Raw genomic sequence first — 24,950 nt, 5'->3', positions numbered from 1 at the left:
TTAATTGATCTTGGTTTTTAGGTCTGGTATATTTTGACCTGGATGACTGGCCTCCAACACTTACCAGTGCTTTGACCTGTAGGCAATTTCATAGATTGTACAAATAAAGTGAAATTAATAGTTTTCATCTTTTTTTTATTCCCTAGCTGAGGTTTATGATATTCTTTATAGCACTGCCTACCTACAAGGAACATGTCTCTAACAAGAGAAACTTTTAAAAAGCCAAATGCAAATTAAGCAGTTGTGCCAAGATCCACTTTGAGCGCCTTTTAACATGATCCTAAAATGTGAGAATACAAGCTTTACATCAAGAAAGTAGCCAGTGTTAGCATCTCTGACCATAAACTGTATTTTACACTCAATGCAGCAAGTAAACAGCTTTTTTTATCTTCAATACTCTGGTCGATGTTTTTACTTTAAAAGCCAGATGCTGATATGTGGATTGAACAACAGTAAAAAAAAAAAAAAAAAAAAAAAAGACGAGTTCCTTTTAGTCAGATTAGATGAACTAGTTAGATCCAATGATAGTGTGGTTCTGGCCCATAGATTATTCCTTTCGAGGCATGTGTTTTTCTTACCTTCAGTCTGACCTTATGTAGTCCATGATTATTCGGATTGACCCGGACAGTCAGGGAGATTACTTTGTAACCTTGTATGTTTGGCTGTGTGTTTGTGATGACTGTCCAAAAACTTGACAAGTTCCTTAACTAACCATGAAGGCAGTTAAAGTGGCTTAGTGTCAGGGCCTTATATTCATCTCAGCATGCCAAAAATGTTTAAAAGATAGTACCTTACACTCGTTATTATTATTATTATTATAATATTAATGTTATTGTTGTTGTTGTTGTTGTTGTTGTTGTTGTTGTTGTTTTACTAATAGAAGAGGAAAGATCCTTTTATTGATCTACCATTGGAGGATTTTGTCACAGATGCTTAAATAAGAGAAATAAACAAAGTGCGAAATGCAATACAATAATAAGAGATAACTAAAAATCAAGGAGTTTATAATATTCACAATTTTCCAAATACTGAATGCAAGTTAAAGAGAATAACGTCAATAAGAATGGAGAAAAAAGAGGTGAAATGGTGTTATGGATGGAATAATGATATAAGTCCAGTCATGTTAGCATCAGGTAGTGGTGCGCCGATTGTTGTTATTTTATTGTTTTATATCATTATAGTACATCAGACCAATGACAATTTGTGGAAAAACCCTGAACAACCCCAAGAATTGTCCCCTCTGTAGCCTCCATTGACCCTTTGTTTCAGGAAGTAGTCGGTACCCTCTCCGAGCAGAAGGGGGTGCTATCACCTTTGAAACTTTGCCTTGTGATAAAACTCCAGCCAATCCCAGCCCAGTGTCGGATACACGGTCCGGTCCAGCCCCTCTCCGGCTGCCGTGCCTCCCGCTCCAGTTCACACACACGCTCACAGTCACGTTAGCGCACGAACGGACACACAAAGTTGAGGAGAAAAGAGAGAAGAGGGGCCGGACGGGAGAGGAGTTGATGTCAGAATGAGTCGGCGGTAATAATGGAAGTTAACGCGATGGATTTATGGCGTAGGTAGAAAGGGTATTTAGGATAAAACAGCGAGTGGTTGGATGTCAGCTGAAGAAGAAGAAAGAAGAACCGGAGCAGAAACATGAGTCGGCAGCAGCAGCAGCAGTCACAGGGAGTGGTTTTAACGGGTTACCACAGCAACGCCGAACTGTTGCCGAAAACTGGCCCGTGTTCCTCGAGCTGTCCATCAGCGCAGGAGCACGAGCCCAACCTGAACAGGTGGGACTTATCAATGTTGTTATCACTTTAAATGAGGGCAGCAACGGCTAAAGGTTTCTGTTTATGCGAGGGAACAAAGGTCACTGTGGAAGCGTTATTCCTCGTTTTAAAGCCTGTAACTTTGTTTATTCTTCAGAATACTGAAACTAAAAGAAACCTTCAACCTTTCCTGAGCTGTAGTAGTTAACTGCAGCATAAATATGGTGTGGCCCAGCAGTTAACCGACTTCAAAGTAGAGTCTGAATCATTTCACCCACACAAGCTCTACATGTTTCATGCGGAGGCCTGAGGCTATATATGCTTTATTTTTCCTTGAAGCATATTCATAATCAGCTGTTACCGTGACTTTGGTCAATTCACTCAGATTTTACCACTAGAAAACCACAGCAGCTCTAAAGAAAACCTTATAACTCTTACTGATCATTGTCAATATAAAATAATTGGTCTTGTAATGTTGTTACTAGATTTATATTTCCAGGCAGCTTTTAGAGGATTTATAAACTAAGTAGTTCAGACACAACCCTTTGCTGCATTCAACCCCCACCCTTTTTCTCTACATATTTTGTCCAATTAAAACAAGAATCCAGGAGAAAATTTTGTCAAAATACCTAATGAAATAAAAAAGAAGAACATAGAATTGCTCTGCTTTGCCAGTTTTAATTAAAAAAGGTAGTTTGCAAAGCATTATGTGTTTATTTTCTAAATAGGCTAGTCCCACTGAGGTCAGTGATCTCCTTTTCAAGGAAGACCTGGCAAAGTATGGCAGCAACACAATGTTTCAGCAGCAAAACAAACAGATTCTGTGGTAGAAAAGCTCCATGACAGACATCACCAAAAAATATTTTCATTCATTAAGCCTTGATTCAAGACTTTCAGTTGTTTTCAGCTGTTATTCTGTTAGGTACACAAAAAAACATGTCAATAAAACAAGATATTGTAATACTTCATATTAGGGTCTGAAGAAATTGTCTTGTCATTTAAACAACCAGTGTTATACTGTTGTTAACAAAATGGATTGTTGAGGAAAACACATTCAAAAATTTGGGGGTACTTGACAAGGAGTGTACTGACCAATAGCCATGACTGTCACATTCCTTGTGTGAGGCCACTCCTGAACCAGAGACAACACCAGGAGTGTCTTAACTTAGACATTAAGTACTCTTTCCATCTGAAAGTCATTTTTGTGTTATATTTGAGAATCAAGCACACAAGGGGAGGAGTGGAGGGATGCAGAATCCAAGTTGCTTGAAATTTAAGAGCACTTCATGCTTCTTTTTGCTGAGAAGTTTTATGGAGATTCTGATTTCATTGTCACGCAGGACTTGGCTCCTGCCCACACTGCCAAAAGAACCAAAAGCTGGTTTAATGACAATGATATAACTGTGCTTGATTGGTCAGAAAACTTGACAGAGCTGAACCCTGTTAATAGTCAAGAGAAGCTAGACTCGGACAGACAAGCTGAAGGCTATCGAAGCAACATAGGCTTCCATAACATCTCAGCAGTAAGGAGCCCCGACCAAGTATTGAGTGCATCGAAAAGGAACATACCTTTTAGCTTTAATCATCACAATTAAAAGAAATAAATGCTTGAAATATCTGACTTAAAAAAGCAACACGTTGTTGCATTACAGATGGGAAAATCAGAATCCTGTGTCTCTTTTTGTCCCATTCACAGTTTTTAACTTAGATCAATAGATTTGTCATTGGCACATTTCTGTTTGTTTATCACAAAAACTTAAGCTTTTAAGAAGCTGAGCCACTTTTAGTCTTCAGGACAGCTCCAGTTTCTCCCATTAAATGTTAACCCACCTTACGCAGCTTCTTACTGCGAGGAAAACACAAGTTTTGAGTCACTGTCACAGGGACAACTCTCAACAAGAACTGCACTCTCTTGGAAAACAACTGCACAGTTCATTCCTTTATTTATAACAGAGCACATTTGTTTATTCCTCCATGCTGGGCTGACTGTGAGTGTGTCCAGTTCATGTTTAGATCTGCTCACAACCACAGTCAACAACCCTGGTGTACTGAAAGCAAACAACCGAGTGCTGCAGCATTCAGATGGACACACCTGCATCCATCTGTGGGTGTACAATATATTTATGTGTGTGTGAGGGTGTCTGTGTGTGTTCCAGATGGCTTGTCCAGCTAGCTGCAGAAAAACAGGATCACGTTTCAGTGTGTCTTTGTCTCACCTCCCACAGGAGAGTGTGAGTGTCCTGTCTAGGCTGACGTTAAGGCTTAGTTTGGTGCTCATTGTTTCCCTTGTCAGGAAATGAGAGACAGGGCAGCACAGACAGACAGACAGACAGACAGACAGACAGATGGACATGGAGACGGATAGGAAGCTTCTGAATATTTTTCCATCAGAGGACATCCAAGCTTTGGTTCCCACCTAGGTTTTGCACATGGATGTAGATCATTTTGAATTTTGGCGCTCTGAACTTGAGGCAGCATGTCTCTGTTGTGTTTTCCCTTGTGATTTAGTGTTTCCTCATTCCTTTCTGCAGTGTGGCTGAGTAAAAGGTAGTCAGTCACCACACATGGTTTGAATTAATTCACTCTCAAAGAGGCATCAGAAATACAATACTGCACAGGAAGTGACATTCTGTAGAAAGGACGAGACACTGTGAAAGGTTAAAAGATGCCAAGCCAGCAACTAAGGAGAAACACCCCGTGAATGAACACAACTCAGATTCGACTCTAAAACACTTGAAAAAAGAACAGTAGCGAAAGAAACAGATGTCAAGATGGCAAAAAATGTCCCATGAGGAAGAGAGAGGCTGAAAACAGGCGTTCATCTTGCATGTCCAATAAAACTGGAGCATATAATGTAGTTTAGGTTAATCAGTGCTAAAGAGACAGGATTTATGAGTCAGTGTGTCATTGCTGAGACAAGTTACTGTGAGAGGAGCACAGGCACTCTCTGTTCCCCGCAGAGAGCAGCTGGCACCTGTTAGTATGAATAGGAATACATCTAACACAATACTTATCCTTCTTCCCACTCTGCGCCAACTGCAAAACATCCTCAGCTGTCCATTGTTAAACCACATCCGTCTAAAGTGCTTGAAGAAGTTTTTAAACCCACTTTAACCTTGTGTCACATGTTGCTAACAAACCCAGTCTCCTTTTTTGGCCAAAGGTTTATTAAAGATGGATAAAAGTCTAATTGAAGACAAATATGGACTTGAAAAAGGCACAATGCTCTAAAACTGGATTTAGTAATGAACTTTGGCTTGAGGTTTAACACCATAAATAAAGTCAGTTCTTAAATGTGTTGCATCCTGAATATATACCATAGATTGTTAATGTACCCTACAGGTTATATCTCTGTGTTATTAGGGTTGTAATAACATAACATAACAGGACTTTATAGGTGATCTTGAAAAGGTCTTACTTTATGTATTTACCTGTTCATTATCTACAATTTAAAACAAGATAGTTACTGCAAGGATTGATCATTTCAAAATGCTGTTTCTCAGTACCTGTTGGACCAAAAGCCTGTTAAAATTCATTATGGCAGTCTAGCAATGGTTAATGAGTTGATCGAGTGAAAAAAAAGATATTTCGTCTTTATAGAAAATGACTTTTTGGATTTATTGTATTGTAATGGCAGACACTGAAGCTGGACTGTCAAAAAGGAAAGGACAGAAGAGCAGAAGAAAGCTGAATGGGAGAGTGATAGAGCATGGGCTAAAGACTACTACAGGGGCTTAGCTGTTTGTGATAATGTTCATTCCAACCCACAGTCAGCAGGTATTCTGCAGTGGTCTGTTCAAACCTGAGAGTCTGTCAATAAAAAGAAGAGTGAGGTTACGTTAGCTCTGCTTGGCGAGGTTGGAGTTGGTAGATGAGCACTGGTAGAACGTAACCAGGATTTACTAGTGTTACAGGTTCTGAACACATGGTGCACTAAACTACGTCACAAACTGAGTTTACAGCTTGATTTCTGTTACTTTTAAAGCAGTTGTGTTATGTAACTATGAATAAATTTATGACCTTGTCACTCTGCATTCTGCAAAAAGTAGTCTTGAACAAAGAAAGGTTCATTATATTCTTCTTCAACAAATGCACAGCTTGGCAGTTCTACTCAGAATGATGTAATAGCTTTTTTATTTAATATTCAGTCACAGAATAATTCTGCTGCTACAATAATACACGTTGTGGACCCAAAAGCTTTTAAAAGCGGTCAAAACCTGAATTTTCCACCTCAGTGGTGGGCTCATTATCCAAAGTCATGAACTTAACAACCTTTACTGTTGGCTTTTCGTCTTATTTGCTCTTAAAAGTATTTATCCGTACTTTTAAAGTCAAGCTTGTTGATTTATCACAACAGCCTTTTCTTCAGTTGTTCTTTTGAACACAGGATACCATGCATGTTGTATTTTTAGATGCTATTTCAAACTGGTAGTGTGGCGAAGTAAAGGAGTTTTGTTTGTGTAAACCAACAAATATACTACCATTTGGATTTCAAATATACCAACCGATTAAATAGTGTGTATCAAGTGGCATAAAATGAAAAACGTGAAAAGAGGTCCTATCTACTTCAAGTATATTTTTTGGATTAAAGTATGTCCTTGCTGACATGAACCATAATCTTTTATATAGTTCATGCAGCGCCAGCCTTGCTGCTCCTTGGTTGGAGAAAAGGACTCTGATCACTCTGGTTGTTTCTCTGATAAAGTTTGATTCAGTCACTTCCTGATGTCTCGGCTCACACTGCACTCACTCCACCGAAGCTGTTCTTTGCTGGCTGATTTAGTTTCCTTCTTCTCCGGCTGGCCTCTCAATGCTGGATTTACTTTTGTAAGCTGCACACACACTTACATCATGAACACACACACACACTTACATCATGAACACACACACACACACACACACACACACACACACACACACACACACACACACACACACACACACACACACACACACACACACACACACACACACACACACACACAACTTGTTTTTAGTCAGCAGCTCTGAGCAGCTTGTGAAAAGTGTGCGGATAAAGGTACAAAGAGTTGAACAATAACACGCAGAGCTGAGGTACTGTTTCCTTTAAAGAGCCATGTGCAAAAAATGTATGAATGTGTGAAAATGTGTTTGTTTTACACACAAAAGCAGCTCACCTGACTTCACTGTGAGAGTTAGAGTGTACATGAACAGTCATGTGTATTATTGTTTGAACAAGTTGTTTGCATTTTTGTTATATATATATACATATATATTTAAAACCTCTTAAAATCACAGTCACAAATCTCTGTGACTTATTTGCAAAGAAGTAGTGTGTATGAGTTGTATGTGTTGAAAAAATCACCAAGTGTACCTGTGGAAACTGGAAAGCTTAATTTTTAACACATCGTTAACATGTAAACTGAACTATAGGATCCTTGTTAAAGGTGAAATAAGGTAGAAGTGTCTTGTCTGAACATGGAGATTAAGTGTGTCATCATAATCTTCTGTGGCTTCGTTTTTTCTCGTTTGCTTTTGATCTTTGTGATTTCTGAGTAGGGATGCACTGATCCAACTTTGCCAGTTTCGATACCGATACCATATGGAATTACTGAAGTTAATCTGTATTTAAACTATGAAATATTTATTCATATTTGTTTATATTCTCATTTGTTCAACAGACTTGAAGCAGATCATTTTATGAAAGAAATTTAAAAACACAGGTTTACTCCTTATTGGTCCTCTAAAAAAGTAATGAAGTCATCTCAGGCATGAAGTTTATCCTGAAGGGAATTTGAACTTTTCACTGCTTTGCACCAACAGTTGTGTTCATATTTCAATCTGGACTGGAGGGGTGGAGATTTTATTTCCAAGATCCTCTTAACCTCACAAGCAGAACTAAAAATAGCACAAATGTAAGCCCAGGAGGAACACAACAGTAAAAAAGTATATCAGGAACCCAAGCTCCTATATACCATAGACAGTATGATGACATGGAGGTTTTTAATCTCTTACATAGTTTGATAAAGGTGTTAAATTAATACTAATGCATGTTTGTGTGTGTGTTTGCCAGTGTGTGATTTATGGCTCTGTAGACCGTTGCTCTGCATTAAAATCAATGATTAACTTCTCTAAGTTCATGCCTGCTCCCAGGGTAAACAGGTCATCTTCAGTTTGTGTTAAAACAAGAACATTTCTGCCATTCCTTATGAATGAAAGCATCTCAAGGTGTTAGTGAAGCCTGGAGGAAGTATGACCCCCTAAGTTTGCTGTTAGGTAAACACAGAAGAGTCAGACAGTGTGTTTGAGCTTGGACTAAATCCCACCAGGGGAAGGACAGAGGCATCAGAAAACAAGGAGGAATGTGTGGGGGAACGAGGAGGAAAGAGGGGTGAAGTCCAAAGAGGAAAGGGAAAAGAGACACAAAAACCAATGGGTGAAGTGTAGGAGTGAAATGCCTGATGTTTCTTTGTTGAAACCAGATCAAAGTCTTGTGCCTTTATTTACAGCTGGTGTGAATGCTTCATTAGTGTGTACAAGGTGTGTGTGCGTGTCAGGAAGTCTGCAGTGGTATGTGACCTCAGCTCAGCAGGATCCTTCAGGCTAATACTTCTGTGTTAATGCCAAATTAATCAATTCAGGAAGTTAACTCCATGCTGTTTTTGTCTGACCGCCAGGTTAGCCTCTCATGGTATGTTGCTAGCAAAATCTCTCATACCAAACTTAAACAACACAGAAAGAGTTTTTCTTGCAGCATTTCCTGAGACAACTGGTTTCATCTCATTGGGATGAATATTGACCTAGACTGAGTTTGCCTCTACAGCAACAGCTGACACATCCAGTTTGAGAGGTTACTGAGCAGGGCTTGAATTATGAACAGTTCATCTGTCAAATACACAGCTCTGTAGTTTTCTGTAGCTTGTGTTTGGGTCGCTGAGACCAGAATGATGATTGGCATGAGACACTGAAACTCTTCTCCCCTCTGTTACACTCAAACCATATCTGTGTTCAGTCCTTGATAACACTACAGCTTCAAGTAGAAGGAGAACACAGAGAGAAAGAGAATGTGCTGAGTTAGATAGTGTCACTTCCTGTCTCAACAAAGAGGGCATTTAGTCAAACATTGTCAAAGCCATAAGGAGATCCACTGTTTGAAACAAAATTATTTATATTCTCAGATTACAAGCAGCTAGTAATTTGTTGTCAGACTTTGCAGGATGCCATGTATCAGGGATTTTATTACCCAGCTGTGTTATATTCTTGATTCTGATTGGTCAGTTCTCTGCATAAAAAGGGATTCTTTAGACAGCCAGAGCACACACATTATGTCTACTATATCAGTATCAAAAAGTCCAGCACATATCTCCTCTGCCTGTTTACAATGTGGCAAAAACATTATTTTCAGTCTAAGGTTTGTCATGAGTGACAGGAAGTTACGGAAGTAGCTGAACAGAAGTGTAAGCAGCTTGCAGAGCTGAAATCCAGCGAGTGGCAACAGAGTTGATGAATGAATCTTTAAGTTGTTGATCTCTGATAGTAAAATACACAGCTCTGTAGTTTTCTGTAGCTTGTGTTTGGGTCACAAGGGACATGATTGAAATCTGTGACTTTTGTCAGTTAGGTTTTAAAGTTGTTAACTGCAGAGCTGCGAAGAGGAGAGATGAATGAGGACAGAAAAATTCCTGCATACAAACCACCCTCCTTGTGTAAAGATGCCTTCAATAGAAGAGTTCATTTTGATATTGTATAATAACAATTGACTTGACGGCAAATTGAGGCATGAAGTTAAATGCTTATTTTTTACGACTGAAGGATGAAACAAATTTGTTGACATGGATGTGTCATTAACCAAAATTTGTCAGTTAACCCTTTAAAAACCATAGACTGTATATAGAGTGGACAGCGTGGCTCCGCCATTTATCATTGAATGGTTTTGAAGCCAAATTACCCCCCGTCACAGGCGCTGCCATTGTAGCAGTTTGCAGCCAGAGTCTGCGCAGTAGAGACTGTGAGGAAATCTGGGAGAATCTGAGTGGAGCTGGGTGACAAAAATAATATCAATTTTTTTTCTTTTGAGAGTCAAATCACTTCTTGACTCTACCTCCTGACAATCCCTGAAAAAAATACACAAGAATGGCAGCTTTCATTCATCGCTAGACGTTATGTAAAGCCTTGTTTTTAACCTTGTATAACTAATGAAAATGAAACTTTTCAGAAAACAGAGGACTTGAATACAAGACAGCCAAATGATATCTTCAAATCACCACAACAATCAGATGTGAGAAACATTTCTACGAGGTGTATTGATTTTTTAAAGTTTGACCACAGCCCATCTGGAATGACTGGAGAGCCGGATTTTTTTTTTACCTATGAAGCAGCCAGCCACCAGGGGGAGCAGTTTTTGTGGAGACCTCACTTCATGCCGAGCAAGCGGAAATCCATTTTTTAACAGTCTAGGTTTACAACCAGTAGAGTCATCGTTAAATTATTTTTTTCCAACTTATTTATGTCCTTAGTTAGTAGCAGGGTAATCTACAGGTCAATGCGTAGTAAAGGGTTGGTTATCAAATTAGAATTCCGATGCGGTCAGACAAGCGGCTACTAATCCAACAAATAGGTTATGAGGTTATGACATTTGTACTATATTTTGAAACACGTTTCATGATCATTAATCAAATGGAAGATACAGTTCATTCTAGGAAAAAAGCATGAGATCTCCACAAGATCTTTACAAGACTTGCAGAAATACTGAGGTGATCACATAAGAAGCTCCTAACTGGTTCATGACTTGGAGGGGCGGGGCCTTAAACACCAAGGCCTGCCAATAGCTTCACTCATGACAGGCCTCCAGTGGGAAGGAGGTTTGTGGAGCGGGAGTCTGCTTTTTAAAAGCAGTGTGAGAGAAATGGGGATATTTTTAAAGCTGTAAAACATATAAAGCTACTGTTGAGGTACCAGGAGGACAGTATAAAGCCTAAAATAAAGCAGCACACCCTCTCTTTAAACTCTGTTCATTTATTTATGCTATGGACACTGTTGTTCATTTCAGGTCAACCGCAGACCACAGATCTTTGTTTTGGGGCTTTGGTTTACAATTTCAAAGACTGCTCCTTTAAGCTTCTTTGATAACGCACCATGGTTTTGTTTTTCGCCCTCAAGAGGTTCGTAGTTCATCTGCCTCTGTGTCAGTATTGCTGTGTCTACTTTTATTTAGTGTTCCTAGTATTTTGGCAGTGTTTTACATGCTCCATGATGGCACTTAACATCACAACAATGATGAAAATGTAAGACTCTGCATTTCCTGAATGAACTCATCTCTATCATAACTAGCACTCACAGTTTGAGCTTGGCAGGACTAAATAACACCATCCACTACATGCTGAGATAAGCTGACTGTGTAAAGTTAACAAACAGAAGTCCCTGCTGTGTGAGCGCTGCTATTCTTAGTCCCTGGCTGAAAATTCAACACACTGCTGTCTCGTCTTCAGGGAGAGACGCTGACCAACTTCTGTCCACCTGACTCACTGACCAACAAGTGTCACAAGCTCGCTCTGCCTCCTGTTGTGCTTCTTAGTCAACACTTAATCATGCCAGTGAACAGTACAACAAACACTGTCGGCTAGCAGAGTACAGAAAATCTGTGACCATTTAATGTTTGTTGAATAGATGCTGTTGTGAGGCACTTAAACGGGGCAAACAACAGTTTAAAGTGACACAGTAATGGCTGAGAGTAGAGCTTCTTGAGGTTCGTGAGCATCACTTTTCAATCAGGGTTTAAGAGAAACGGGAAGAGATACGTAAAATAATCAGTCGATATTTTGTTTTTCTCTCTGTATGTGTCTTTCTAGTCGCAGAACAGGCCACTACGCAGTCCAACAGAACCCAAACACACATCATGGGGACAGATATGGACCTTCCACAACACCCAGATGTACAAAATCCACAAGCACTGACCCATTATCACAACCCATCCCAATCGCAGCTGCTTGCCCGAAGTCTCAGCCATCCTCCAGTCCGAAACCAGGCTCCAGCCCCAGACACAGTCCCGCTTCAAGGTCCAGAGCACGACCTCCGTGTCAGCGCTACAACTCCCAGGTAAGCCTTGATAAGTGAGTACAGACTTGCTAGCTAATTTGCTAGCTTTGTTTTGGACTTTTATGAGCTTTGTTGATGCTACGGGGGCAACATACTCCTAAATAACACAACTTTATGTTCTGTTAGCAAGTTTTTAAGACTATTGATAAGATTCTACAAAAGGCAGAAGTAGTTTTAGTTATGACGCCAACATGTAAGTTGTGGAATTAGCATGCCGGAGTTTGGTTGACAGCCATACGACAACTGTGTTACATTAGTTCTAGTGACTCAATGCTCTCAGAGGGGATGTATTTCAGTCTTTGGGGATTTTCTGAAGATTTGTGAGCTTTAACACTGGTATTCAAATATAAACCAGCAATACACAATTCAACTTACACGCCTTATTTGGAGAAGCAGAATGACCTGGAGAAGCTGTGATGTCTGTTTAAATATGAACTGATTTTTATGAGGATGGGAGCCTTTTTTTCCCCCTTTTTCTGTAGGTGTGTGTTTTAGAGGCCATGCAGCCAGTTGTGACCATTTTGAAGACTTGTTCAGACTGGTTGTGAATTCTTCGCCAGCCTCTCTTATCGTTTTACATCAAACCTACAGAAGCTTGTCTTCTACCTTTAAGAGAGAACCACAATGAGGTCCTGATAATTTTTCTCTGGCTGTTGCAGGACTCTCTGGACGAGCTGGAGATGGACGACTACTGGAAGGAGGTGGAGAATATCACTTGCTCAGGTGGAGGAGCAGGCAGGGGGGAGGCTGGAGGAGAAGGAGACGTGCCTGAGGAGGAGCAGCAGAAGATTCCTGAGGGTGAGATATACTGCTGTCATGGAAAAGCCTGAAAAAGACAGATTTGATCTTTTCTCATAAATGTGAGTTTAAATAGATAGTTGTGAGACATTGTGTGTTAAAGGACTATAAAGCTTAAAATGGACAAAACCTGGTGTTTGAACACAGGCTAGTTTTGGCATGTGGGAGAAACCAGGAAATGAGACTTGTCATACCAGGGCCAAGTGTGTTAAAGACCTCTCACTGCTGGTAGATAAAAAGGAAACACCACTAATCCAACATCTACTGACAACTGCAGTTCTTAAAGCAGTAATTTCTGCTTGAGGCAGGACAACATCTTTCTGTGGTTATTTAACATCTCTTTTGTAGATTTGCTTGATTCAAAAGTAAATTGGAACTGAAATCATTACTGAAAAACTTAGTGATACCAAAAAATGTGAAAAAAAGTAGTTTTCTACTTTTCTACTTCTCAGTTTCTGAAACTTCTGATCTTAGGTGCTGTATGTTTTGCAGAATAATTAGATGTGCCTTTGAGTAGATATCAGAATAACTGCTTACTCAAACTTTTGTCCCCCTAGATGAGAAGTGGTCAGATCTTGTGTATGTTTCTGTAAGTCTTATCCTGCTTGTTTATAAAGAGTATTGTTCTCTCAAGCAAACACTGTCTTCCTGTTAATGTGTACAGTATTTCTGTGGTTACTCCTTTCCCTTTCCTGCACCTGAAGGGCGACCTTGAGTGTCTTTTGCGAGGCTGAAATGATGCCTCTCTATTCATTTGTTTACATTTTTTAAACATTAGTATCACCACCTCATCACCCATTCTCCCGCACAAAGGAATAGAAAATGTCTAAAAAAAACATCTTCCATTTTTTTATTTTTCCCTCTCACTCTTTCTTACAGAGGGTGAACAAGAGGAGGCGTGGCTAACAGAGGCGGGCCTAGCGCGACTTTTCGATGTCTCACTAGCAGCTGACCAGGACCAGGTATCTATCATCGTTCCCTTATTCAGGCAGAGCTGAGTCATGACTGAGCAGTTTCATATTTTTAGTTCAATGTTTCAGTGCTCTGCTGTGTTTGCTGATGTGAGCTAGACCATGTTTTACAGAAAAGACTCACTAACTGATGCGAGAAGACATAACAGAAAAATATCCTGCATGAATACTGTCGAGTCATGGCCTTGGTTGTTTGACAGGAAGAAGACAGTGCAGTGTTCCTGTCTACCCTCACCAGAACTCAGGCAGCAGCTGTAGAAAGACGCGTGGCATCACTACAGCAGACGCTACGAAGACGCAATCGGCAACACGTCCCTGATGTCAGAGATATATTCAGGCCGCCTGAAAAGGTCAGGAAAAGCACACATGAACACAGAGTAACCTGACGTACAGTGTATTTATTTAACGAAATCTGCTTTATATGAACATTTTAACCTCCTGAACCCACTGACTGTACATAAATATAGACAGTATGCCTCCATTTCCTCCCATTTGTAAAAAAAACTGAAGCTAAACTAAGCGTTGGGTGTAAAGATACACACCGGCTGGCGGTCTTGCTCATTTAAAACTACAAATATGGGGGATGGGATGGATACGAGTGTCTGTTTGAAGCAAACACATGGCTTTTGAAAGGTCACTGATTTGTGTTTTTTGACTTTAGCTCTCCAAATGTTTTGGCTTAAACTTTGGAGAGCTGCTTGTGTTTTTCATAGTCAGTGGTGATACCAAGGGGCAACCCCTCAGTCTAAAAACCATGAAGCCTTTGCGGAAGTGCTAAAAACTGCAGCTCTAAATGCAAGGAAATAGGATCAGACTGTTGTTAATGATTACCATCATCAATGATGTGCTACATACCACCAGGATTTACACACTCAGCAGTCTCGAAATATGTGAAGTTCACCTGCATCTGAAAAAGTGCATCCTTCCTCACGATTACTTGCAGCAACAGGGGTCTTTGGTTATATTTTGGTTAGTCAAAAAACTTTACATTCAGAGTTTGTTTCTGAATGGTGTGTTGGGCAGCAGCTCTGCAGCATTGTGGCTTGTAGTTTATTTTTCAGCACAGTGTTAACCAACTGTGACAGTTTTTGGGATGCTGACTGTATCCCTAGTCACCTTAAAGACATTCTGCTCTCCAAAGTCTCAGCAAGGGAGTGAATAAGTACTCAGAGTACTGATTGATTTCAAAGCATTTGATAATTACTGCACTCTCAGTTTTGTTTATTGAGGTGATTTGCTGCTGAAATTATGAAAGAACCCTAAAGTCCTGAAATTACACAGATTCTGTTCCTCTTTGAAGGCTTCAAAAAAGATCCCTTCACACCACACGAGTTTGGCGATTCCCCAATTTAGAACCGCAAAGGAAGTGATAATAGCTGCCGTTTTTGTGTCCGTTTTTACTTCTCTTGATTTGCAGCTTTTGCGAACAAATTGAATGGCTGTTTGTGACACAATCAAATCCAACTTCATTTCTGCAGCTTGGCTCACCAGATTTAGAGTACTTCTGCTCCTCTGAACTTTTCCAGTCAGCAGAATGCAGGTTTTTTTTTTGCTAAGATTAACAGCTTGTCCACTAATTAACAGACAGGATAATGTGTAACGAAACAAATGTGACAGGCAAGAGGTGGTCTGTATTAAGCTACGACGCAAACTGTTTTCACACATGCACAAAAACTTCCTGAACTTTTCCAGGTGCGCTGCATGTGTGACACCCCACAGTGGGAATTTGAATTCAGAAATTGGCTGCTAACATTTCACTGTGTGCTGTACACATCTGTGTCTCTGTGCTGCAGGGTGAAGAGCCAGCTAAACTCAAAAGAGGAAGTGTGAACGGACAAAAAGATGTCACCTCAGCTGGTATGTGCATCATCGCCTACAGACTGACACACACACACACACACACACACACACACACACACACACACACACACACACACACACACACACACACACACACACACACACACACACACACACACACACACACACACAGACAGTATGAGTCAGAAAGCTGAACTGATGCCCAAATTAACTTCTGCCTAGCAACTTGTCAACAAATGATGACAATAATCACATGATAATATCTAACTAATACAATCAAATAGAAACAACCGTAGCTTTTTGTGTTTATAGGTGCAACACTGTCTTCAAGTGGTAGAACTGTTTTCCCCCCTTTATTTTTTTTTTTTTTTAAGTTTTAAATTTATTACAAAAACCTTTGATCTTGTTGTGGGTCACTAGAAGATAGTTGAAATGATGAAGTCAAGGCTCATACATTTGCTCTATTGAAGAGAAACAGTCGGCCTCTTTTTCTTCATCTATCTTGACAGTGGTGTCATAAACCACAGAGAAGCTCTTTCAAATGTCCGTCCCTGTGTTTATAAAACTGCACTTAACTTCCATAAACACCCCGCAGCACTTTAGCACTACTCCCCCCACTGCATCTTTCTTTTTTTTTTTGTCCATGTCTGCACAGAAACAGAGACTGAACTGAACGTGGAAGTGGCTTTTTCAGAACAGGCGCTCACTTACAGGGACAACCACCAAAGGTTAAAGGTCAGCACGGGCCCCAGCTCACCTGATGACAAACTACCGGTGAGTCACGTACCTGTTAACACACTCACACACATACACACACTGCTTGTTACACTGCCACAATGTAAAAAAAGAAGCCTTTAGTGAGTTTAAAAGCTGGCATATATAAACAAAGATACTCTCCTGCTGCTGATGCTAATGTAGAATTGGAGCTTGTGATGTGTAGTTAAGTGTTTGTGGGTCAGGGATTACTTTAGATAGCAGATACAGAGATCTGTGATGCTTTTTTGCTTCTCTTTTTGATTTTTTAGCTGTCAGGAAAATGATTTCTTACAAGCCTCATAGTTTGCTCTGGTATGTCTCTAGATCGCAGCCTGTGCTGAAATAAATGGATAAGTTAAGTTCAAGTTTGTTCACATTGTTTCTGCTTCTTCAACTGATCAACCCTGTATTAAAAGCAGGAGCAGGAAGTTAAACCTTACATAGACCGTTAGATGTGGTTAAGCAGCGAAGTTGGACTGTGTGGCAGTCTGTGCAGGCTGTGTTTCACATCGGCAGAAAGTTGTTGTTCTCCAAAGTTTCTTTTGAGTGGTTTGTAGCACCACCCGGTGGTTGAAGCTGATATAACTGTCTGCTTCCACACTATAATGTGGTCATAAAAACTTTTTGACCCTGTCTTTAAATACTTTAAATAAATCCTATTTTCCTTTTTATCCTCAACACATTTCTGTGGTTTTATTTTGTCTCTACATCCACTAAACCTGGTCTGGTATCTCTTTTGTTTCTTTTTCCTTCAGAACTTCAAGCTGATCCGGGATAAAACAGGTCAGACCAGAATAGGAGATCTGTCTCCTTCGGATATGAAAAAGGTAACTTGGTTGCATGCTGTTATTTGTTTGGATATGCCATGTTTGTATAGGATGTAATACAAAGAGTAACAGGGGTGGTCTGTTGGTACAGTAATTGTTAGAAGCTTTTGATACAATAACAGGTTATGCCACACTAATATAAAGTTTGTATTTTTGTCTTTTTTTTTTTAGGTGCGTAGATTGGTGCTGGTAGAGATGACAGCTCTGTTTGACACGGCTGGAATTGACCCCAAGGCTCACAAAGCTCTCAAAATCAAGACTAAAGGTACAACACACAAACACTCTGATGCACAGAATCTAGAAAGATCTTTAGGATACTCAGCTATAAGTTAACCATTACAAACCAAGATAATACAGGCAAGAGCTTTGAGACAGACACATTCATGAATATTACAAGAGAGACAACAAATCACATTTTCTTTTCCAGGTTAAGGGTTAGGGTTAGGGTTAACATCCAAACATAATTTTCTGAGTGAAAGTATTTATGACTGTATTTTTGTTTGTGTGTGATGCAGAAAGTGGTCTGTTTGGTGTTCCCCTTGCCACTTTATTGGATCAGGACCAGAGACGAGCTCCTGGAACCAAAGTGCCATTCATACTGCAGAAGGTGAGCACACCAGCCTGGAGCACTGGTTAGTCACGTTACAGCTAAGAGGAGAATAAATCTTACAACAGTAATTCATTCGAAAACTACACTGCCTGGTTTAAAAAAAGTTGCCAGCTGGATTTAACTAAGCAAATAGGCACGAGCCTCCTATTGGATAATTACTGCATGGGCCATTATCTTTCAGCTGGCGACAAGATATTTAACCCCAACTGGTGCAATGGGTTGCTTAGAATTTCTTAAACAACTATGACTAAAGACATATCCTATGGTCATGGAAAAGATGTTAGTCTGCTTGAGAAGTGTCAAATTATTTTCATGCATCAAGCAAAGAAAACATCTAAGGAGATTGCAGAAACTACTGAAATTGGGTTAAGAACTGTCCAACGCATTATTAAAAACTGGAAGAATAGTGAGAACCCATCATCTTTGAGGAAAAATGTGGCCAGAAAAAAAATCCTGAATGATTGTGATTGGAGATCGCTGAAACGTTTGGTAAAATAAAAATCAAAGAAAAACAACAGTAAAGTGAAAGTAAGAGCATTTCCACACGCACGATACAAGGGGAACTCAAGGGATTGGGACTGAACAGCTGTGTAGCCGGAAGAAAGACACTAATCAAGGAGACTAACTGGAAAAAAGGGCTTCAATTTGCTGGGGAGCATAAAGATTGGACTCTGGAGCAATGGAAAAAGGTCATGTGGTCTGATGAGTCCAGACTGACCCTGTTTCACAGTGATGGGCCATCAGGGTAAGAAGAGAGGCAGATGAAGTACCTACTGTCCAAGCCTGTGGGGGCAGTGATATGATCTGGGGTTGCTGCAGTTGGTCAGGTCTAGGTTCAGCAACAGTCTGTGCTCAAAGAATGAGGTCAGCTGACAACCTGAATATACTGAATGACCAGGTTAGTCCATCAATGGTTTTTTTCTTTCCTGATGACACGGCAATATTCTAAGATGACAATGACAGGAATCATGGGGCTCAAACTGTGAAAGAGTGGTTCAGGGAGCATGAGACATCATGGATTGGCCTCCACAGAGTCCAGACCTTAACCTCATTGAGAATCTTTGGGATGTACTGGAGAAGACTTTGCGCAGCAGTCAGACTCTACCATCATCAATGCAAGATCTTGATGAAAAATTAATGCAACACTGGAAATTAATCTTGTGACATCGCAGAAGCTTATCAAAATATGTAATCAAAGCTAAAGGTGGTCCAACAAAATATTAGAGTGTGTGTCCTTTTTTTTTTGGCCAGGCAGTGTATAATCCATCTGCATTATCTGTATTAAATATCACCATCGACATCAAAAACAGTTCTCCGTGGAGTATGTCTAACAAAAATTTTGTTCTACTTGTTTTTCTATATATTTGACATCTTTTGTGTTTTTTTCCTCTTCAGCTTATGAATCATATTGAGGAGGAGGGATTAGATACGGAAGGGCTGCTACGGATCCCTGGAGCTGCAACTAGAGTCAAGGTTAGTCAAAAAATTCCCGTCACTAAAGGTTTAGCCTGAATACAACATGTTTGCTCATATTCACAGACTGAAGAAAGGTCCTTGCCAACATTTTTGCTTGACATTGTGATTGTTGATACTATAAACAGCTTAAAAGTTGGATGACCTTAAAGAGAGTTTCTGTCATTAGTTCTTTCTTTCTTTTTTCTTCTTCTTCTCTTTATTTCCTCCTCAGTGTGTTAAGTGTTATAAAAAGTTTAGTTCTTTAGAAAGATTGTTTGAATATTTTTTTGAGGCTCTTGAATTAAACCATCCATTCATCTGAATCATAAATGTTTGACACTATCAGTAAAATATTCAAAGTTAATTGAGTCTGTCTGTGTGTTCATGGTCCAAATCCAGTCGCTGTGCCAGGAACTGGAGTCCTCCTTCTACGATGGGATGTTCTCATGGAAACAGTTGAAGCAGCACGATGCTGCGAGCCTTTTGAAGCTGTTCATCCGAGAGTTACCCCATCCATTACTGACCGTGGAGTACCTCAACGCTTTCCTGGCTGTCAACAGTATGTAAACCAGCTGTTCAAGGAGACATCTGCTCAGTCACACTAAGAAATGATAAATTCACATAATGCACTGCTCTATCTGTGTGTGTGTGTATCTCCAGACCTCCCCACAAAGAAGCAGCAGCTGCAGGCTTTGAACCTGCTTGTGCTTTTGTTACCTGAGGCCAATCGGGACACTTTGAAGGTGCAACTTCCCTCATTTTCTTCCATAAATTTAACAAACTGGACTGTTTTCATTGCTCATTTGACTTCTGTTCACCTGTGCAGGCTCTTGTGGAGTTCTTCCAGCGTGTGATCGACCACCAGGCCAAGAACAAGATGACTCTGAACAATGTTTCAGTTGTTATGGCGCCCAACATCTTCATGTTCAAAGGTTTCCGCTCCAAAGTTACAGAGCAGCAGGAGTTCTCCATGGCGACCAGCACTGCCAACATTGTCCGGTTGTTGATACGATACCAGAATCTTCTATGGACGGTAATAAAACTTTATCCTCTAACCTGATAAATGTGCTTCTATTCAAATACTCACATTTACACTCTGTTTCATTGTGCCTTTATTTATCCTTTCATGGGGCAGGGAGGATAGTACAATGTGTGAAATCTAGTTTTTCCGTTCCCCCAGATCCCAAAGTTCATCGTGACCCAGGTCAGAAACCAGAACATGGAGAGTCAGAGGAAACAGAATAAAGAGAGGGCTGTGAGAAAACTCCTGAAGAAGATGACCACAGAGAAAACAGCAGAGAAAACTATTCCAGAGGTAGGAATCATGTTGTATCCTGAGAAAAAAGCCCTCCCTGTAAGTCAGCTGAGTAGCGTACAAATAAAAAACTCTGATTTCAGATTCATATAAAAGTAGGTGTCAGATCAAAAGAACACTATAACACAATCTATGATGCTTTACCGTGCCGTCTAAACCAAAACATGTACTGTTTTGTTTCCACAGTTTTCAGCAATGTACTATGCTGCTTTTGGTGGATGGTGGTGAACTGTGAAATAGTGACATCTTGTGGTGGCGTATAGTCGATCCTACTTTTATGCAGGGCTTGGTTTTCCAGTGCTGAAACATAAAATCTGCACATGTTGAAAAAGGAGAGGGGTGAAGTTCCGGCTTATTTCATCCTACTACTCTTTCTTTTTCACTTTTAACACAGAAGTACCTAAAGCCTCAGTATCAATAACAAAAGAAAATGTTAGTAGATCTGTATACTTAACAAACTACTCCATGTTTTTGTTCACTTCTTAAACAGTTAAACTTTAGCTTTGCTTGAACTCAGTATGCAGACTATTTCACAAAGTCTCTCCACAGATAGAGATGTTAACCTTTCAAAGTTTGAGCATACAGTATCTTAAAGTTAAGATTACTCCTTAAATTATAACCTCTCTCAACAATATTTTTGGATGTTGGTTGGAAGCGATTTGTGTCTTACTTTCCACAAAATTTGTATTGTGTTGAATTCTAACTGGGTCATAAACTGTTTAGATCTTATATAACAAGGGGTGCCCAAATTCTTTTCCGTGAAGGGCCAAAAACGAATCAGGGTGGAAGGTCACGGGTCAAAACTTATCAGTCATCATGTTGCAGTGCATGCTATTAAATATGCCTACAGCGTAATTGTGCAAAATAGATACTCAAACAAGTAATTTTGAAAATTAAAAAAAAAAAAACAATATTTCACAGCACGAAGATACTGAACATCCATATGGCACAAATACTAGGCCTATGTCTTCAGAAACATTTGTGCAATGAAACCTAAACAACACAGGACACAACATGCTCCTATGAAACCAAAATAGTTCATTTTTCATCCTTTTAGATATGGAACAGCAATAAAACTGGACACCTGCTGTACACCTTTTTCCCTATAAATAACTACTACATCTACATTAATTTAGAATATGTATGTAATTAAAATTCAAACATGGGTAGTGGGATGAAAAAATCAGCCCCAAATTGGACAGCCCTGCATTGAACAGAGGACTAGGATTATCCAAAGTCACATTCTCATTGTCTGGAGTCTGACAGTGTTAAGACCTCATTTTTGTAAAGTGTTTATGGCTGATTTTATTTTATTGTCTCTCTCTCTCACTGTGTTTTCAACCAGGAGGGTTCACAAGGATTCATTCGAGTCCAGGCCCCACAGTTTAGTAAAGTGTCCATGGCAGTTCAGCTGACAGCAGAGTTACAGGCTGCTGATGTGTTATCACGTTTCCTCAGCCAGGACAGGTAAAATACAGTATGCACCAGATACAACCACACATACAGCATTTGTTTTAGCTACAGTACATACAGCTAGTTATTCTTTCCATTCTTTCTCTCTGTTTGTCAAACCAGTTCATTGGCGGTGAAAAAAGAAGATCTGTGTCTCTATGAGATTGGTGGAAACATCAGTAAGTTCTGCACCATCTAACATGTATTTATCACACTTCTGTTGTTTCAGTTTATTCTAAGGTATAATAACTTTCTCTTTTCTTGTCTCTCCACATCATCTGTTGTTTCTCAGAGGAGAGATGTCTAGATGGGGAAACATACATGAAGGACCTTTTCCAGCTAAACCCTGCAGCAGAGTGGGTCATCAAATCTGTACAAAAATAATTTTTTCCCTGACATTACACCCCACTGGACGCTGGACGGCTGATTTATCCCTGTGTCCCACTGAGGAGTGACATGATCTGGCTCTTTGTGGTTTCTGCTGGTTCAAGATTTACCTTCAACTTTCAATTGTAGCAGGTGGTTACATTGTTTTACACAGCCCAGGCCTTGAAAGTTACCAAAAAATGAAAGTCTAATGAAAAGAAACTGCTTGTATTTTCTCACTGGCTGAAGAAGTCTGACTTTCAGAGAAGAAAAAGAAAAATGATGTGCTTTGACAAACCCTGTCATTTATTTTCCTTTTTGCCTTCTGCTACAAGTTGAAATATTCAGCCCACTTTATGACCAGCCAGAAGTTCATGTGAAAAAAATACTTTTAGGTGATCTCTGGTCATCTCTGGAGTCCTCACAGACTAATTTGGCAAAAATGATCAATTTCTTAAAGTGTGATACAAGGATTGAGCCACAGTATTGTGGAGACACTTTGTGATACTGAAAGTGTTGCAGTTGTAAACTGTGATTTATTGCCACTAATCGGTATTTGGCGTATGCAGTGAAGGGTGAAATGATTCACACTGTAATTTATATTATATTCATTCCATTATTGATTTTACAGCATAAATACCTTTCACAGTCTCATTTTGAGAATTTTAACTTTTTATTTATATTCTTATTAAAAAAAACTATAAATGAAACACAACCTCAATTCCAAAAGGTTGGAATGCAGTATAATGTTGCAGAACACAGATTTTTATGGTTTATAAATCATTTAAATTCTCTTTTTCAATGAGAATAGTGCAAAAATAACATGTCTGACATTGAAGCAAAGATATTTTATTGTTTTGTTAAAAGCATAAAATCTTTTTAAATTTGACCCTAGCAACATCTATGAGAAGAAGTTTGGGCAAGAACAATACTGAGCAGGTTTAATGCCCGAAAAACACCTGGAAGGGACATCTCCAACCAATCAGGTTAATTTGCAGGTGATAAACACGACTGGATTTAAAAAAAAAAAAAAAAAAAAAAAAAAAACATTTTAGAGGAGCTGATGGAATGAGGTTCCCTGTTCTGGGAGAGACTGTGTGGGCAGATAGTTCAATAGTATGCTGCCATTCAGGCAGTTCCTTTTTTCAGGGAAAACCTCCCACATTTTAACCAGACAATGCTGAACTGCATTCTGCATGTATCAGAACAGCATGTGTCTATAGCAGAAGAAGGCTCCACTCATGCAGCTAACCTCATTGTGTCACTCATTAAAAAAATGTGGATCACCATGAAACATTACTTATGACAAAGGAGACCCTGAACTGTAAGCAGCTGTAATTCTGTCTCTGGCAAGATTGGGACATTTCACCTCCAAAACTCAAGAAGACAATCTGAATGTGTTGAATGTGTTCTTGCACTATTTCAAGTCAAATATAGGGTTTGAATGATTTTTGAAGGATCAAATTCTGTTTTTATCATCTTATGCAGCATGCCGGCATTTTTAGAATTGTGGTTGGATATGTTTCTGTTATTATTTGCCAGTGCACTGAGGCACTTCATTGTAACCAGAAAGGGAATGACTATTAGGATGAACTCTTGTAATGTGTAAAACTTAAGCTGATGATTTACAACAAAGGAGGTGTGATGAGGCACTGCTGTACTTTGGGGTCTCTGTGTGAGGGAGGAGCTCATTAAAATGGCACGCCTCGACATAGATCTCAAAACTTTTCCTAATGATGTTGTCACTGACAACTTCCCAGGGCATGCAATGATGACATCACTGTTTAATGGTACAACAACAATGCTGTACATTCTGACTTTATTAACCACTGATGTTTGAGTGTTTTTGGGCATGAATCCATTTCCTTAAAAAAACTGCTGCAGTGTACAAATGTGAATCCACACTGTGTAGACTGCAAGCCCATGTGGAAGACACAAAATCAATTGCCTTATAAATTGTAACCAAAGACTCATTTTCAAGGACTGTTCAACCCTAAATTTAAAATCTAAGAAGCTTAAAAAAGGAAAGCTGCCTTCTTCAGTGGTACATCATGGGATCGTAAAGGTATCCAGGCACCTTTGGCTGTCCTCGCCTTGATTTATTTCCTCTGCACTAGACACAGTCTGCGTATGACCTTTTTTGATCCACTGGCAAAAGTTGTATTAGTTCAGAAAAGAAAAACCCCTATCTTCTGTTTTGCACATGTTTACTTTTCTAGTCTTGTAACAAAAGCAATATCTGATAACATGTGGTTTCTCACAGTTTAGGCAGCTTGTGAGGAATATTTTCTTGTTCAAGTAAAACACTGCGAATGTTGAACTCACAGAAAGCTCTTAAACTACCAATAATGTGTCACCCCCTGCCTTGTATAATTATGTTTCACTGTGAATTTTTGTTTTTCTTGTTAACGCCCCAGAAATGACCACTAAACCGCCTGTAAATAAACAGTTATTGATGACCTACTATGCTGAATTGAGTGCTAATGTATGCAAACAACTGCACACAATGCAAAAATACTGAAAATCATCTGTAAGAGATTGCTGTTTTTTTCTGTGAACAATCATTGACATCTAAAAGAAATCAATAGCTTTGGAGCTGTCCATTGCACACTTTTATTAGGATTTCAAAATTAACATGTAATGCCAACTGTCAAATTTGCAGACTACTTTAGGTTATTTCCTCCACCTCATCAGGCAGCTGACAGTCCTGACCAGGTGCTTGTTCTAATTTCCTTTGAGAATTAA

At 39.5% G+C, this 24,950-nt stretch overlaps 1 protein-coding gene across 2 annotated transcripts in view; it reads left to right on the top strand.

Annotated features, from left to right (window-relative positions):
• The window catches only part of arhgap18 (Rho GTPase activating protein 18), a 30,115-nt gene extending 5,447 nt beyond the window's left edge, over positions 1-24,668 (top strand). Inside the window, exons 1-18 of one of the 2 annotated variants that reach the window (XM_074685016.1) lie at positions 1,375-1,781; positions 11,588-11,834; positions 12,494-12,632; positions 13,512-13,594; positions 13,804-13,953; positions 15,397-15,460; positions 16,080-16,198; positions 16,936-17,007; positions 17,179-17,272; positions 17,523-17,614; positions 19,013-19,090; positions 19,472-19,631; positions 19,733-19,815; positions 19,899-20,105; positions 20,253-20,387; positions 21,733-21,854; positions 21,963-22,018; positions 22,132-24,668. In XM_074685016.1, coding sequence (XP_074541117.1) covers positions 1,645-1,781; positions 11,588-11,834; positions 12,494-12,632; positions 13,512-13,594; positions 13,804-13,953; positions 15,397-15,460; positions 16,080-16,198; positions 16,936-17,007; positions 17,179-17,272; positions 17,523-17,614; positions 19,013-19,090; positions 19,472-19,631; positions 19,733-19,815; positions 19,899-20,105; positions 20,253-20,387; positions 21,733-21,854; positions 21,963-22,018; positions 22,132-22,223 — 2,130 coding nt within the window. In that variant the 5' untranslated portion in view covers positions 1,375-1,644 and the 3' untranslated portion in view covers positions 22,224-24,668. Of the gene's footprint in view, positions 1-1,374; positions 1,782-11,587; positions 11,835-12,493; positions 12,633-13,511; positions 13,595-13,803; positions 13,954-15,396; positions 15,461-16,079; positions 16,199-16,935; positions 17,008-17,178; positions 17,273-17,522; positions 17,615-19,012; positions 19,091-19,471; positions 19,632-19,732; positions 19,816-19,898; positions 20,106-20,252; positions 20,388-21,732; positions 21,855-21,962; positions 22,019-22,131 lie in introns of those variants that run through there. The other variant, XM_074685017.1, reaches the window with a different exon arrangement.
• The last annotated feature ends 282 nt before the right edge of the window (positions 24,669-24,950 follow it).

This window comes from Halichoeres trimaculatus, unplaced genomic scaffold (assembly GCF_033239565.1).
Source record: "Halichoeres trimaculatus isolate MK-OKI-2021-1 unplaced genomic scaffold, fHalTri1.1 fHalTri1_scaffold_13, whole genome shotgun sequence".
Lineage (NCBI taxonomy): Eukaryota > Metazoa > Chordata > Actinopteri > Labriformes > Labridae > Halichoeres > Halichoeres trimaculatus.
The sequence above is the reverse complement of the archived record's forward strand: the minus strand, read 5'-3'. Positions and strand labels throughout refer to the sequence as shown.